Here is a 15,716-nt window from a genome sequence, read left to right as displayed (position 1 = left end):
GTAAGCAAGCACACACACACACACCATAAATACACAGCTGCTTTTTAAAATACTTTTAACCAAAGTGGGACCATATGAACCATGTTTGGCAAAGTGACTTTTTACCCCCTCTGAACAGTATTTTGTGGCCAACTTCCTTGATGGCACAAGAAGAGGTAAATGGTTATCCTAGTAAGATCACTGAAGGCCAGCCGTGGTGGCTTAAGCCTGTAATCCCAGCACTTTGGGAGACCGAGATGGGCGGATCACGAGGTCAGGAGATTGATACCATCCTGGCTAACACGGTGAAACCCCGTCTCTACTAAAAATACAAAAAAACTAGCCGGGCGAGGTGGTGGGCGCCTGTAGTCCCAGCTACTCGGGAGGCTGAGGCAGGAGAATGGCATGAACCCGGGAGGCGGAGCTTGCAGTGAGCTGAGATCCAGCCACTGCACTCCAGCCTGGGCGTCAGAGCGAGACTCCGTCTCAAAAAAAAAAAAAAAAAAAAAAAATCACTGGATTCATTGGATCAACTAGACTTTGCTGACAGTTTAAGCTCTTGGCGTATGTGCGTAAGATAACATCCCCACTAGTGAAAACTGGAGGGCAATGTCATAGAGACTTCGTGCACAACAAAGGTATGTATGGTAGGGGCTCCAAGTCAGTTAAATGTGAATAAAGCCCAGATTTTCATCTAGGCTTATGTTAAAAAAACAAACAAAAAAAACCTGACATTTTCTTACGAGCAAAAACTTGTTAAAATTAAGTGAATCATAAGGATTGCTTGATTTTTATGGCATTGCAATTTTTTTGACCTGGAAAATCATTTTTCAGATCTTAAAGTATTTATGGAAAGGATTGAACAGGCTGTTGCAATTCTGTTTTTATATTCTTTCTTTCCTACTTGATTTTCTTCCCTGTTTTTAATTGATCATTATGGATAAATATTTTCTGTAGTTTCTTATGTACTCTTTGGTATATATTTGTTGCACATCTGAAATTATAGGTCTCTATTGGACTCTTAAATTTTTTTATTTTTTATTTTTTGAGACGAAGTCTCACTCTGTCACCCAGGCTGGAGCGCAGTGGCACAATCTCAGCTCACTGCAACCTCTGCCTCCCGGGTTCAAGCGATTCTCCTGCCTCAGCCTCCGAAATAGCTAGGATTACAGGCACACACCACCATGCCTGGCTAATTTTTGTATTTTTAGTAGAGATAGGGTTTCACCATGTTAGGCTGGTCTCGAACTCCTAACCTTATGATCCTCCTGCCTTGGCCTCCCAAAGTGCTGGAATTACAGGCGTGAGCCACCGCGCCTGGCCAGGACTCTTAAATTTTTTAAATTACTGTTTTATTTTTTTGGACACAACTACAGCAAGAAATAATACAGATCTTCAAGTTGGCAACTCATTCAGTATCTCCTATAGAAGGTCAGGAACCTAGAAAGTGTGTTCCTTCAGGGTGCAAACCCATCTGTTCCTTAACAGCAGAGAAAGGTCAGTGGGCAAGATCAGAACAAATTAGATAGGATTTGAGTTTTAAGTCGATGCTTAGCCAGAAGGGTTTGTATGGACCTCTTAGATTAATGTTTGTTTCACAGTGGGGATGATGTTTGCTATGTCAATAAACAAGTACTTTTCTTTCATCATTCTCCATATTTGGTTCTTAATGAGATCTGACATCCCCACTTCCATAAGAAGGTATTGAAATCCAGTGGACCAGTTTCTCCAAGATGTCTCTTGAAAGTAAAACTCTGCTTAAAATCTGGTTTTTCCAGGGCTGTAATCACTACTCTGTTAAATTCCTCAAACTTGTAATGCCCCAAAGCTTGATTTTTTCCAGATAATGCCTCTATCGTTGCTCATACTCTGATTCTGTCAGCATGTGTCATTGGCAAAATAGCTTTCTCTGCCAAAGCTTTCTGACCTTTGGCTCCATCTTAGCTTTGTTAGCAGGAAAGGCCTGCTACCCAGAGTCAGAGTCAATCGGAGAGTTGTTCATGTGGTCCTTAGAACTTTACTCCTTACCCTTTTATCTTCTCTTTAAACTTTCGCCTCTAAATCTGCTGGAGAAATTGTGGCTTATAGGAACCTTGTCAACTTGTTTGGGTCAAAAGTTAGATCCTGTTTTAGAAACTCTGCAAAGAATAAGATTCATGGCATCATTGTTCGCCAACTTCTTTGTTCATTTTATCCAGAAGAAAGGTCAGCTCGTTAGGTAAGAAACTTTTCATCAGGAAAAGCAAACAAGCAATAAAAAACAGAAACGCAGTATTCTGCAAATAAACCTCGTTTGTTTAAAGAGAATGTATTGAAACTGGATATGTCTGTTCCTTTTTGCTTTTCCCTTTGGCATTTCCTTTTTTTCTGTAAGATAATCATAGATAATCATAGTTAATGGAGGAACTACAAAGATCACCTGGCTTTATGGTTTGCCCATTGTGTTGGCTGATCCCAGTGGCATAAGGGCAGCAGGGATGCAGACAGATGAAGAGATCCCATAGCAAAGAGTATAGGTCCTGGAGCCAGGCTGCCTGCATTCACTTCAAGCAATTGGTACCTCCTGTATTAGAAGAAAACAAAGTCTCTTCTCATCTCCCCCACCCAGTATACTCCTCTTTTTACTCAGCTTGATAGGAATCTTTCCAATCCTCTCTGCATTTATATGTATGTATCATTCATATTTGTGACCCTAGTATTGACACCCAGTCAGCTCACACCAGCAAGAAAAAGTTGGTTTCAAGCCCTCCGGAAGTATTAGAAGCTCCAGGTGAGCACAAGTGAAAACACCCTAAGAGATACTTCCAGGTTCTAGATCCAGGTGTTCCCTTTTCCCCTTGTCTTCCCACTACATTGTCATCTCTCCAACCTTATCTTTAGGTTGTTTTTTTTTTCATGGAAGACCAGAAATCCTCTTTCCCCAAAGTGTTAAAATATGGGGTGAAGGCAGCTGACCTCATTGCAAACTTTGGCAATTCAAAGTTATAAAATGTTAGCTGGGCACGGTGGCTGACACCTGTAATCCCAGCACTTTGGGAGGCCAAGGCAGGAGGATCACTGGAGGTCAGAAGTTTGAGACCAGCCTGACCAACATGGTGAAACCCCATCTCTACTAAAAATACAAAAATTAATCAGGCGTGGTGGTGCACACCTATAATCCTGGCTACTCAGGAGGCTGAGGCATGAGAATCACTTGAACCCAGGAGGCAGAAGTTGCAGTGAGCAGAGGTCGTGCCATTATACTCCAGCCTGGGTGACAGAGCAAGGCTCTGTCTCAAAAAAAATAAAAAATAAAAAAATAAATAAAATGTTAGGGCATCTTTCTTTGGGGTGTTAAAGTAGACATTATCCCTCCTTTGTGCCCACAGTGGCTGAGCTGGGGTGGGGACATCTGGAAATTTGGGAGGAGGGGAGTATTTTGGGTCATCACCATAATAGGGTCGTTGCTATAGGCACTAGGTATGCAGGAGCCAAGGATAATAAATGTCCCACAGTGCTTAAGGCAGTCTGTCAGACAGAGAAAGTGTTGGATCCTCAATGCTTTTGGCACTCTTTTTGCTCATAACCTACAAAGCACCCACAGAGGGTGAGAATTGATTTGAGTGGACAATGGGGGATTGATTCATGGCCATCTAGGGGCCTGGTACATATAGGGTGGCAACAGGAGTAGGACCAGTGTGGCCTGTGAAGGCAGGGGCCAAGATGCAGAGGCAGACAAGGCTTATGGTTCTGTTTGTGCTGGAATGCATTCACGAATAGAAACAGGAGGACAGGGGCTTTCTGAAGGGATGGGCCCAGAAATCAGCAGGGGCAAGAAGAGGTGTCATTCAAAATTAGATGGAACTATGCAAAAAGAACATCAGCTCTTTTCTCCAATTATGTAATTGCTTGACAAATATGTTTTCAGTTGAATTGGTTTGTTAGAGGGCATAAATTTAGACTTTCTGGTGCCAACTAGCTAACAATACACTTATAGAAAGATTTAAGTCCTAGCTAAGTATTCCCCTTATGGAAAAAAAGAATGTAGTTATATAAAAGACAAATGAGTTGAGCCTCCAACTTACAGATTGTTGAATGTTCCTATTGTCCAGGCGGGTTGGGGCTGTTGGCCCATCGTGCCAAGCCTGAACAAGCCCACCACTGTGCTGGGATGGAGAGGGAATCTCATCCACCCACCATGAACGTGCTGGAGAAAACAGCCTGGAGCGCTGCATTGTCCTCCTCAGGAGTCCAAGGGTCACAGGAGGAATCTTTCTGTTGATTCATAGACAGCAAAAAGGAAGGGTAAAGTTTCCATTTGGGGCCTCTGGCTCTTGGAAAAGGGCAGTGTCTCTAAACCCAGGCAAACTGTAAATGTGGGGCATACTCAAGAAGCTTTGGGTAGTGGCCACTTCCCCACCATGCTTGTTTCTCATTTCGTGTTTAGTAGAAAAACACAGTGTGTTCTTTTGCCCAGACATTAATCTTTAGAATGCCTGTATTTTCTAATGTTGGGATTTCTTTCACAACCACCCACCTTAATATTTCCATTGTGACTCACAAAATCAGACTTCATTCGATTCTTTGGAGAACTATAAATACTGTCGAAGTAGAGTGAAGTCTTGTCTTACATAATCCTAATTGCAGAATGTGTCCTCAGAATTGGTAGGCTAGACCAGAACTGGGCAGACCACAGGCAGAGGCCAAATCCAGCCCCCTGCCCATAGTGGTTAATAAAGTTTTACACCCACTTGTTTATGTATTTTCCCTGGCTGCTTGTGGACAGCAATGCCAGAGTCAAGTCATCATGACAGAGACAGAATGGCCTGAAAGCTGGAAAGATTTACTATTTCAACTTTTACATTAAAACTTGATGACCTCTGTGCTAGACAGGCAGCTCATTTCTGCAGATGAAATTATATTCATCCCCCAACTTTCATTCCAAAATTGAAGTTATATTACTGAGGCCAAAAAGGGAAAAGGATAGAAGAGAATGTCAGAAAAAAGAAAATCCCATGTAAGAGATAAAAATTATTTAAATTGCCCTTGCTTTTAGTAAATAGAAATGCCTAAAGTATAAGTAAACTTCTTGGCATTGCAGCAGATCCTGGAGTCCCATGTTGCTTTGAGGCAAGGTCCATGGCAGAAGAGAACCCCATTACCTGAATCTTAGGGTGTAGCACTTTCTCTGTCCCAAGGCAAATTTAAGTTTCCAACAGAAAGGAGGCTAATAAGCCTAACACTGAGTGACCAATGGTGTGGAGTGGGGAGGGGACACAGAGAGAACAGCTGATACTGTTCTGCCACTTGCAGGCTATTTGGGGACATGAGGTACATAAAATGAAGTAAAAAGATAGCAGAAAGTAAATGGTACAAACTTCCAATTGTCAGAAGAAGATCAGTAGTAACTGGAGTCATTAGGGAAGGGTTTGCAGAAAAGATTAGCTCTAGTGGCCATCTACAGAGAATGTGCTGAGTGCCAAGCACTTTTAGGCATATTATGTAAGTATTCTTAATTTTATCTTTGCAACAAACAACCTATGGGGGTATCATCCCCATTTCACAATTGACTAATCTCAGACTCAGAGAGGTTAAGGGACTTGCCCAAAGGCTTATCCCGAGTGAGGAAAGAACTGGGATCTGAAGCCAGGCCTATGTGGCCTCCTGTCCCAGCTCTTTCCACAAGCCTAGGGGCTACTCGTTGACAGTTGGTATTGAGAGAGGAAATTGTCATCCTAGCTAAAGGACAATACAGCTCTGGGAGGTGCCCTCAGGAAACAGTCTTAGCTGGAGAGTCATGGAGAGATTTGGTTTCACCAGACTGTGCGAAGCCTTCAGTGCCAGGCCATTGAGGGTAGACTTCGTTCAGTGGGCACAGGAAGGTCTTGAGGAGCAGAGGGAAGGATGTAAAGGAAGCAGGCAATATAAGTCTATGTGATAAATGCGTACATAGACTATTTCCCATTCTGGCATTGACTTGCTAGTGTTCTCTGGGCCTTCATATCTTGAAAATCAGTACAATAGCTTTCATTTACCTACCTCTTAAAAATTATGTTTGAAATGATAAGAACACTTACTAAAAATAGAGGAAGCCTACTGACCACAGAACAGAGAGTGTATTCACAGATGAAAGTCGAATTATTACAGCTTGTTAAAATGAATATTTAAAAAATACTATTTTTATTATTTGTTCATCTTAAAGATTAGGCAACAACTTTTGCTATATATGCTCTCCTTTCCAAGAGAAAGTTTCTGATTCTCTGCCAAGTAATCCCATTTCTTAAAATAAGGCTGTGCTTTATCCAGGTCATTTGGATTCTGACTCCTTTCTCTTAAGAGAGAAGAAACCCCACTGGACCTCGTCAGCGGCAGCCTGAATAGTCAGTTCACAGTTTTTCAGATCCTGGAGGGTGTGTGAGATGATGGGAGAATCTCCTCCATACATTAGTCTATGAAGTTTTACTAACTTGTCAAGTGTGAACTGACCTTTCCGCTTCAGCCACGTGAGTGTGGGAGTTTCACTGAAAATATTCTTGAAGTGGAGGGGGTCTTTTTACAAGGTTGTAAAATGTGGGCCTTCTGGTGCCTGCCTCTTAGGTGATCCCAAGAGAAGCAATTCTGGAAATTCAGTAGCCAGGGAGGGAAGCACATGACCAGGGGCTTCAGCTTGAAATCAAAACCAGGTGCATTTGAGACTAGTTATTTGGTGCCCTTCCCGGAGAGTCAGGACCAACTTTTTCAATAATGAGACTGCAATCCAATCATCTGTGAGATTTGATGGTTTACTTTTCAGTTGGGAGAAAGGAATGTTGGTCAGCTGGGCTGAACTGGTGGTTGACTTCTGGAGAGAGCCGAAGCTCTGCTGGCTCATTGGAACTCTTGCCCAGGCTAATTTCCCTTGGCCAGATAAAGAGGGAAGCCTTATCTGCCTTTAAAGTCTTTCAGGGTTGGGCTGTTTTCCCCTTAAAGATGCCTGTGACAGAATGGGAGTGAGACATGCCTTTAGCAATGAAATAAATGAAAAATGATCAGAGAAATTAAAAATAAATCAATATATGCAGGCATCCCTTGCCCCAAGCATGAATCCACCAAAAACCTAATATTTAGGACTGAACAAAGGTGTACCTTTGCATCATCTATGGGAAATAAATAATTGTCTAAGCAAACTACAAGCAGTATGCAGCTCTGCCTCAATTGTGTGAAGCCTAAGGGAGATAAGGGTGAGTAGGCCCCAGAGGGCTGCCTCCCCCTGACCACTGGCTGGGCCCTGCAGGGCAAGGGCAGACAACGTAGTTTTATTACAAATGGCATCACTTCTTCCTCTGTTATGTAAGTCCTGAGATTTGTGCATCAGCCTACATTGGTGAACTTCCAAAGTCGTGATTCTGCTCCAGCGCCACCCTTTGAAGGTATCTCTTTCTCCACAGACACAGACACACATACATACACACACACGCACATGCTCTTTTTTTCTCTAACATACAGAAGGCGGGCAGAAACAGCTGGGAAAGTAACAGTCAGTGCTCCACAAAACAGGGTCTCATGACTCATCAGTATCTCCTGGGAACTTAGAAACAAAAATAATTCTGGGCCCCACCCAGACCTACTAAATCAGAACGGGGGGATGGGAGGAGAGTGGAGAAGCAATCTGTTTTTAATGAACCTTCCAGGTGATTCTGATACCTACCCAAGTTTGAGAGCTGAGGACCCAGGTGACTCGGGTAACTTTTACCTTTCTGGAAGATGACTAAATTTTACCAAATGATAATGGAAATCTATTTCTAAAATCTAAACAACATAAACTCTTAAGGTACTAAGTTCTTTAAGTTATTTGTAAGTTATCTAAGTTCTTCCTAATCTCAGAAATTGATTAATGTAGTGGTTTTCCCAAGCCTTTCTCATTATTTCTCTGGGGTGTCACTGGCATTGACTTCCACTAAGAAAAGATCTCACGGTCAAATGACTTTGGCATACAACTGGATAAAAACAATGTAAAACAAGTTTTTCCTGCAGAACTCTTCTGAGTCTATAATATGCTGACACTTGTTTTTAATCTTCAAGATAAGGATACAGAATTTCTCATAATGGGATACTTTTCTCAAGGAACACCTCATAGAACTGATGGTCTATGGATCACTATTAAAGTTATCCATGGTTTGAGCAGCTTCCTGATTCATTATGAGAATATTCCCCAAACAAGAAAAATGAAACATACCTTATGTGCCTGGAAAGGATCTGTTTTTTGAAAAACATACACCCAAGTTTTACTTTTGAAATCCTAAGGTCTTGGTTTCGAAAACCCCAGGCACTAAGGAAATTACATGTTTTAAAATCCTAAAGGTTGAAGAATTAATATTCTAAACTTCAAATTTTGGAATAATCATGTTTTTTGGCAAATACATATAAACATATGGCCAGAACATATGTTTTTCCCCTTTATCCAATGGAAATATGACCAAGCATCACTCTTAGCAGAAGACTACCAGACACTTGTAGGGACACAAAAAGCGGTAATAAAAATGATTTATTGAATGCTTGCTATAGACCAGATGCTCTTCTAAGCACTTTGTAATTATTTTATCTTGAAAGCAGTCCTGTAGTTATAATCATTACCTCTTCTTACAGATGTGGAAGACGTGACTCAGTTTCCTAATTACCCACGGTCACATAACAGGTGTGGAGAAGGCAGGATTTACAACCTCAGTCTACAGTTCATGCTCTTAACCACAATGCTGTCCTTCTCAAACCTGCCACTCGAGAGCTTGGAATGTAGGGGGAGAACAAAGGCAATAAAAAGATAAACTAGCAATACAAGGCAGGATGTGGTGAGGGCCAAATGAGTGGGCCACTGTCATGTCTCTGGGTTGAAAGGATGGTCGTGTCATAGCAGATCTCAGGACCCTCAGTATAACTGGCTCTGGGAGATGTTCCGTTAGAAAGTTTTTCAGAGGAAGGCTGGGTGCGGTGGCTCACGCCTGTAATCCCAGAACTTCGGGAGGCCAAGGTGGGCATATCATGAGGTCAAGAGATTGAGACCATCCTGGCTAACATGGTGAAACCCTGTCTCTACTTAAAATACAAAAATTAGCTGGGTGTGGTGGCGCATGCCTGTAGTCCCAGCTACTCAGGAGGTGGAGGCAGGAGAATAGCTTGAACCCGGGAAGTGGAGGTTGGAGTCAGCCAAGATCGTGCCATTGTACTCTATCCTGGGCGACACAGCAAGACTCTGTTCCCCAAAAAAAGGAAGTTTTTCAGAGCCAAATCACAGCTATTGGCCCAAGATTTTATACAGATATCTGAGAAAAGGCCGCAGGCAGTGGCTCATGCCTGTAATCCCAGCACTTTGGGAGGCCGAGGCGGGCAGATCACCTGAGGTCGGGAGTTCCACACCAGCTTAACCAACATGGAGAAACCCCGTCTCTAATTTAAAAAAAAATAAAAAACAAAAAACAAAATTAGCTGGGTGTGGTGGCGCATGCCTGTAATCCCAGCTACTCGGGAGGCTGAGGCAGGAGAATTGCTTGAACCTGGGAGGCGGAGGTTGCAGTGAGCTGAGATTGTGCCATTGCACTCCAGCCTGGGCAACAAGACCAAAACTCCGTCTCAAAAAAAAAAAAAAAAAATCTGAGAAAGCATGAATCTGTTGTGCTTTGCCACACTTGACATTGCACTTCAGGAGGATTATTTTCTGTTATAAAGGTATGTAAGTGTCCTTGCAAGCCTAGACTAAAATAAGGTTAGGGCTTCATTTGGCAAAGACGTCTGGATTCTGATTGCATGATGCTGAAAAAGGAAAAATCGTTTAAGATGTGCCCCTGCCCTTGGAGTCCACAATCCAGTCAGAGAAATAAGATAGTAAATTACTTTATGTATTCCTACCTTTTGCCAGAATGGGTGGAAGCCCAGTGATAAGATGTTAGTATAAGGCCTTCTGTTACTTAAACCTTATATAAATACTTTTAAATGTCAGATGTTGACATAAAAAGGATTTGGTCACCTGAAATTTGGGGATCTAAGCCAGGGTTCAAGGGCACAGCCATTGTGCTAAGTAATCTCGGCCACAGCTACTGGCCAAGAACAGATTTTGTCCTGTATGGCATGTGATTTTACCCTATGCCATTTGGCTTTGCATAAGGTGCCAACCCTATTGGGTCTGTGAGAGGCTGAGACTGCACGGCTCCCAAGATCTCTGCTTGTAGTACTGGCAGTGGTCATCACAATGGCAGACACCCCCAAGTTAGATTATACTTAGTTAAAAGCCTTTAAACTGGATACTTAGAATTCCTTTGGGTTTTGTTTTGTTTTGATCACGTTTACTGCATTTCATCAAGTATGTTTTGTTGCGAAATAGAGTCAGGTATGTTAGGAGCTGCTCATTTGTGATGTATTCGATGCCAGGTGGCATGTTAGCAGGATGTAACCTGGATTGTTTGTACAGACATGGTATGTAGGGAAATCCTAGTAAGGGGGAGGCAAAGGCAGAACGGAGGTGATGAGTACAGACTCCAGAGTTGCAAAGAACTGAATCAGAGTCCTGGCGTGGCCTTTCCCTTGCAGTGAGACTTGAGGCATGTTATGTAATCTCTCTAATCTCTCAGTTCCCACATCTGCGAAATAGTGATTATCATAACACCTATCCCATGGGGTTATTGTGAGAATTAAATGGGGTCATTCATGTAAAACATTTCTGTTTAAAGTATTATTACTGCTAAGGGGTTAGCAACCATTGAAGTCACGCATGTGCTACAAGAAGCTGCTACAGTCTCTACCTGAGCTGCTGGTCAGTTGTCATCGATGGTTGACACCTTCCCATTTTCACAGTGAAATGAGGATTCTAAATGGCACATCTTGTCACTGAGGTTCATGATCAAGTAGATCAGCTAGCATTGCTTCTTCCCTTCTAGCCTGTGACTGTGACCCCAGGGGCATTGAGACGCCACAGTGTGACCAGTCCACGGGCCAGTGTGTCTGCGTGGAGGGTGTTGAGGGTCCACGCTGTGACAAGTGCACGCGAGGGTACTCGGGGGTCTTCCCTGACTGCACACCCTGCCACCAGTGCTTTGCTCTCTGGGACGTGATCATTGCTGAGCTGACCAACAGGACACACAGATTCCTGGAGAAAGCCAAGGCCTTGAAGATCAGTGGTGTGATCGGGCCTTACCGTGAGACTGTGGACTCGGTGGAGAGGAAAGTCAGCGAGATAAAAGACATCCTGGCGCAGAGCCCCGCAGCAGAGCCACTGAAAAACATTGGGAATCTCTTTGAGGAAGCAGAGTAAGTAGTTAATGAGCCAGAGGAATAACTCACAATATTTTTTCAGCTTTATGAATAAACAGCAAAGATTTCCTGGCATGGTGCTTCCATCAGGAGGTTTGGTTAGTCCTGTGGGTGAAAACAGATTCTGAGCCATTTATTTTCCAGCAGTCTTGACTGGGCATTTGGGTGAGTGAATGTTGGCACATCCATGGGGAGCAGCCTTCTGGAGGCTGCAGTACAGAACATGCAAGCATTATACTCAGTGCTCCTCCTTGCAAATCATGTTCTAAGTCAGTAAAATGGGAGGCATGCTGGATTTAGAAGACAAAGATCCATAACTGAGTCTTGGCTCTGATGCTAGGCTTGTGAACTTGGTTGACTCAGTTCCTGAGCCTGTATTTTCTCTCCTGTGGAGAAGGGGTAGGATAATATATGCCATTACCTTATGCAGTAATGAAAGGATTGATATATAAAATGACAACAGGATTGCAAAAATCTATAAATTGTTAAGTATTGCTACTATGGGGGAAATTCCATTACCTCAAGTAAGACTCCTTACTTCAAGTTTTTTCTGCTTCTCTGCCATTAGTCCACCAGACCAGTGCTTCATTCATCTAGTTATAACAGCCGCTCTACACTGAAAGTCCTCATCCCACCCCTTCTCTGGGTAATTTTCCCTCTGATTGGACAGTGTTTGTTAGTGGAAGCCTAAAGAATTGAGCTGAGTGATGCTGAACTTCTCAAGGATCATTTTTCTACCCTTTCTCCCAGCCTCCCCTCTCTTGCCCCTAAACATCCCAATTCCTTTTGCCAAATTATTTTTTGCCAAAAAGGAACCCCCAAAACAGCACAATAAAACCTAAGTGCTAAAGGACAAAAACAGGAAAGGGTATGAGGCATCTGTGCTTCCCTAGATGCTATGGTTTCACTGCAGACTCACCATCTAGGCCTGAGGGGACCACTTCATAGTTAAATCCTGCACACTGAGGTGTTTATATTACAAAATGACAGTAACATTTCGTGTGTGTGATGAGACTTTAATCAGCATCTCTAAGAAGCCATAGGGACTTTTCATCTCATACCATACATGAGTAGCAGAAGACAGCAACTTGAAGGAAGTCCTTCCTAGACCTAGATTTAAAGTAATTGGACCTTGATGTCAAGCCTCGGGTTTTATGCCCAAGACCATGTGGCTGGCCAGAGTGTTAGGAAATGTCTGATGCAGGGCGACAATGCATTTAATGAGGCATTTTACCTCACTGAAAAGACTAAGCCTCCTAATGTGCAGAGATCACAGTTTTGGCAGGCCGTGGTCCAAATGCAAGCCCATTTAGGAAATGATTCTTGGCCTGGGTCTTACGCACCTCTGGGAGGAAGAAAAAATCTGGTGTCCTTTGAGAGCCTGCCAGAAGAGAGATTACATTCCCAAAACAGCTCTGTTTCTACCCTCACTATTCATTTAACTAGACAGATTGTAATAATCACAGGGAAACTAGTTCCATTACTCTTTTTTCAACATACTATCTAACGATACATGTTTTAGGAACCAAAGTGGCCTTATTTTAAAATATGTTAGATTTGCTTGTTTTAAAAAATTGTATCATTTTATGAGAACTGAGAAGAAATGAAAGCCTTCTGTGAGTCAAATAATAAAAGCAAAGCACTGAAAAAAGAAACTATGTACATTATCCTCAGGGAAAAGGCATTGAAATGTAATTTAATCTACCATTTCAAACGATCCCTTTAATTACTTTTTGAGTTGGGTTATGGTTTTATCTCAGCCTTACATGTCATTTTTCTAATGGCTCCCAACCTTTCAGCATCTTTACATTTTCCTGGTTTTTTATACTATTATATCCCCAAGAAGACAATTATATTCAATTAGGTGAACCAATAATACCCAGAGGTAAAGTCTGCTCAAATATTACTTTATTTACGATACACAAACAACCCCACCCACACCCACCTGGAGCACACTCCCACATGCACACACATGCCCACATACACACTATGTACACAGTAATATACAAATAGATGTCAAAAGTACGGCCTTGTAGGTTTGAAAGTACAGAACAAAATGCAGTTTAGATTCCAAATTAAATACCGTGAAAGCTAAATGTTCTTTTTTTTTTTTTTGAGATGGAGTCTCGCTCTGTCGCCCAGGCTGGAGTGCAGTGGTCGGATCTCAGCTCACTGCAAGCTCCGCCTCCCGGGTTCACGCCATTCTCCTGCCTCAGCCTCCCGAGTGGCTGGGACTACAGGCGCCCGCCACCTCGCCCGGCTAGTTTTTTGTATTTTTTAGTAGAGACGGGGTTTCACCGTGTTAGCCAGGATGGTATCAATCTCCTGACCTCGTGATCCGCCTGTCTCGGCCTCCCAAAGTGCTGGGATTACAGGCTTGAGCCACCGCGCCCGGCCAGCTAAATGTTCTTATTTCATTCTTGGTAGATGCTATTTTCTTTTAAAAAATAAAAAGGCTGTTGGTAGAAGGAGGCTCCTCTGATGGAAGAGAGGAGTGTATGAAAGCTGATACAGCTGGCTCCTGTTGTCTTTGTGGTGGGCTATAGGGCTTCCTCTCTGCATGTTCCCTCTTGAAGGAGACAGGCTTAGGGAAGAATGTTTTGGGCTGGTGGCTGGGAGGCCTAACTGTGTACCAGAGTCATTTATGTCTTGAGTTTTTACGACTGTAAGGGCTTGAAGCTGCCTGCAAATGGAGCCGGAACTCCATACTCTGACCTGTGCTCATGTTACAGCGGAAATTTGGAATCCCTTAAATGGCTTGTCTGCCACAACTCAGCTGAGTGGTATTTCTGTGTTTCTTAAGTCTGAACAAAGAAAAATTGTCAGATTTAATACAATCTTTTATAAGGAAAATAAAACTAGCACTTAGAGATGAAATGTTACAAATTACTGAATTGGTTTGAAATTAGTAATGGATACAGTACTAGTAGAAAATATGAAATGTAAAAGTCCTCCCTTGGGTTTATGTAAGCTTAACTTTCTCTTTACAGGAAACTGATTAAAGATGTTACAGAAATGACGGCTCAAGTAGAAGTGAAATTATCTGACACAACTTCCCAAAGCAACAGCACAGCCAAAGAACTGGATTCTCTACAGACAGAAGCGGAAAGCCTAGACAACACTGTGAAAGAACTTGCTGAACAACTGGAATTTATCAAAAACTCAGATATTCGGGGTGAGCATTTTTTGGTGCAAATACTCAGTCCCAGACAATGAATTTAACAATATGTCTAACCTTTTAATATAGCAATTTTGGAAAAAAAAATTGTTTTCTAATAAATTTTAAAACTTTACTCATCCAGTTTCTGGCACAAATGAGGATCAAAGTCCCCATTTTACAAATGTGGGACTTGGGCACAGAGAATCTAAGGGACACAGCAAAGGTCTCACAGAGTGAATGGCAATAGTTGTATCAGAATGGTATCCATTTCCTGATTTTTTTTTCCCTCCAGTTAGTAGTTTAATCCCCTGGCCTTTTCTTGGAAGGGGGTTCTTTTAATACTTAAGGTATTAATACTTCTGCAAATCCTTTCACATTCAAGAATGCTGCTTGGTCAGAAAAAATTTTTTGCAAATCATTATTTATATCTTAGACCATATAGGATCCTCAGCAAAAAGTGAAAGAATGTAGAAATATGTTACATCATACTATCCAACTACCCATACTGTTTTATGCATGATTGCTTTTGGACTAAAGCTAAAACACATCATGCTGTTATATATAATACCATCATCCCTTGGGATCCATGAGGATTGGTTCCAGGACCCACTGCGGAAATCAAAATCCACAATGGTCAAGTCCGTTATATAAAATGGCATAGTATTTGCATATAACCCATGCATATCCTCCTATATACTTTTCTTTCTTTTTCTCTCTCTCTCTCTCTCTTTCTTTCTTTCTTTAAGAAATGGGCTCTTGCTATGCTGCTCAGGCTGATCTTGAACTCCTGGACTCAAGTGATCCTCCCGTCTCAGACTTCTGAATAGCTGAGATTATAGAGGTGAACCACCATACCCAGCTTTACTTTTTTTTTCCCTCCAGTATACTTTAAAATAATCTCTAGATTACTTACAATACCTAATAGAATGTAAATGCTATGTAAATAGTTGTTATACGTTATTGTTTAGGAAATAATGGCAAGAAAAAGTCTGTACACATTCAGTACACGTACAACCATTTTTTCCAAATGCTTTCTATCCACAGTTGGTTGAATCCACATTATGTGGAATCTACAAATATGGAGGGCTACTATATTAGTCATTAGAGTGGATCTGAATAAAAGATTGAGAAAAGTCATCTGGTCATATAATCTTCAGGATGCCTGACACCAGCTATTTATAAAGAACTGGATGTTTGCTTGTGAATGGAAACAAGATTGCATGATTTTCTTAATTTTTCATTTTTCACCCAGATGTTTGCCATACTCCAGAGCTGGAGTAGGTGCTAATGGGACAAAACATATTCATTGCTCCTGAAAACT

General features: G+C 42.0%; 1 protein-coding gene across 2 annotated transcripts in view; it reads left to right on the top strand.

Annotated features, from left to right (window-relative positions):
• The window catches only part of LAMB1 (laminin subunit beta 1), an 86,003-nt gene that overhangs the window by 58,443 nt on the left and 11,844 nt on the right, over nucleotides 1-15,716 (top strand). For both annotated transcript variants that reach the window (XM_025378669.1, XM_025378668.1), the window contains 2 exons: nucleotides 10,863-11,232; nucleotides 14,226-14,410. In XM_025378669.1, the coding sequence (XP_025234454.1) occupies nucleotides 10,863-11,232; nucleotides 14,226-14,410 (555 nt within the window). The remainder of the gene's footprint in view (nucleotides 1-10,862; nucleotides 11,233-14,225; nucleotides 14,411-15,716) is intronic.

Source organism: Theropithecus gelada, chromosome 3 (assembly GCF_003255815.1).
Source record: "Theropithecus gelada isolate Dixy chromosome 3, Tgel_1.0, whole genome shotgun sequence".
NCBI lineage: Eukaryota > Metazoa > Chordata > Mammalia > Primates > Cercopithecidae > Theropithecus > Theropithecus gelada.
Note: the sequence above shows the minus strand (reverse complement) of the source record. Positions and strands in the feature narration are given on the sequence as shown.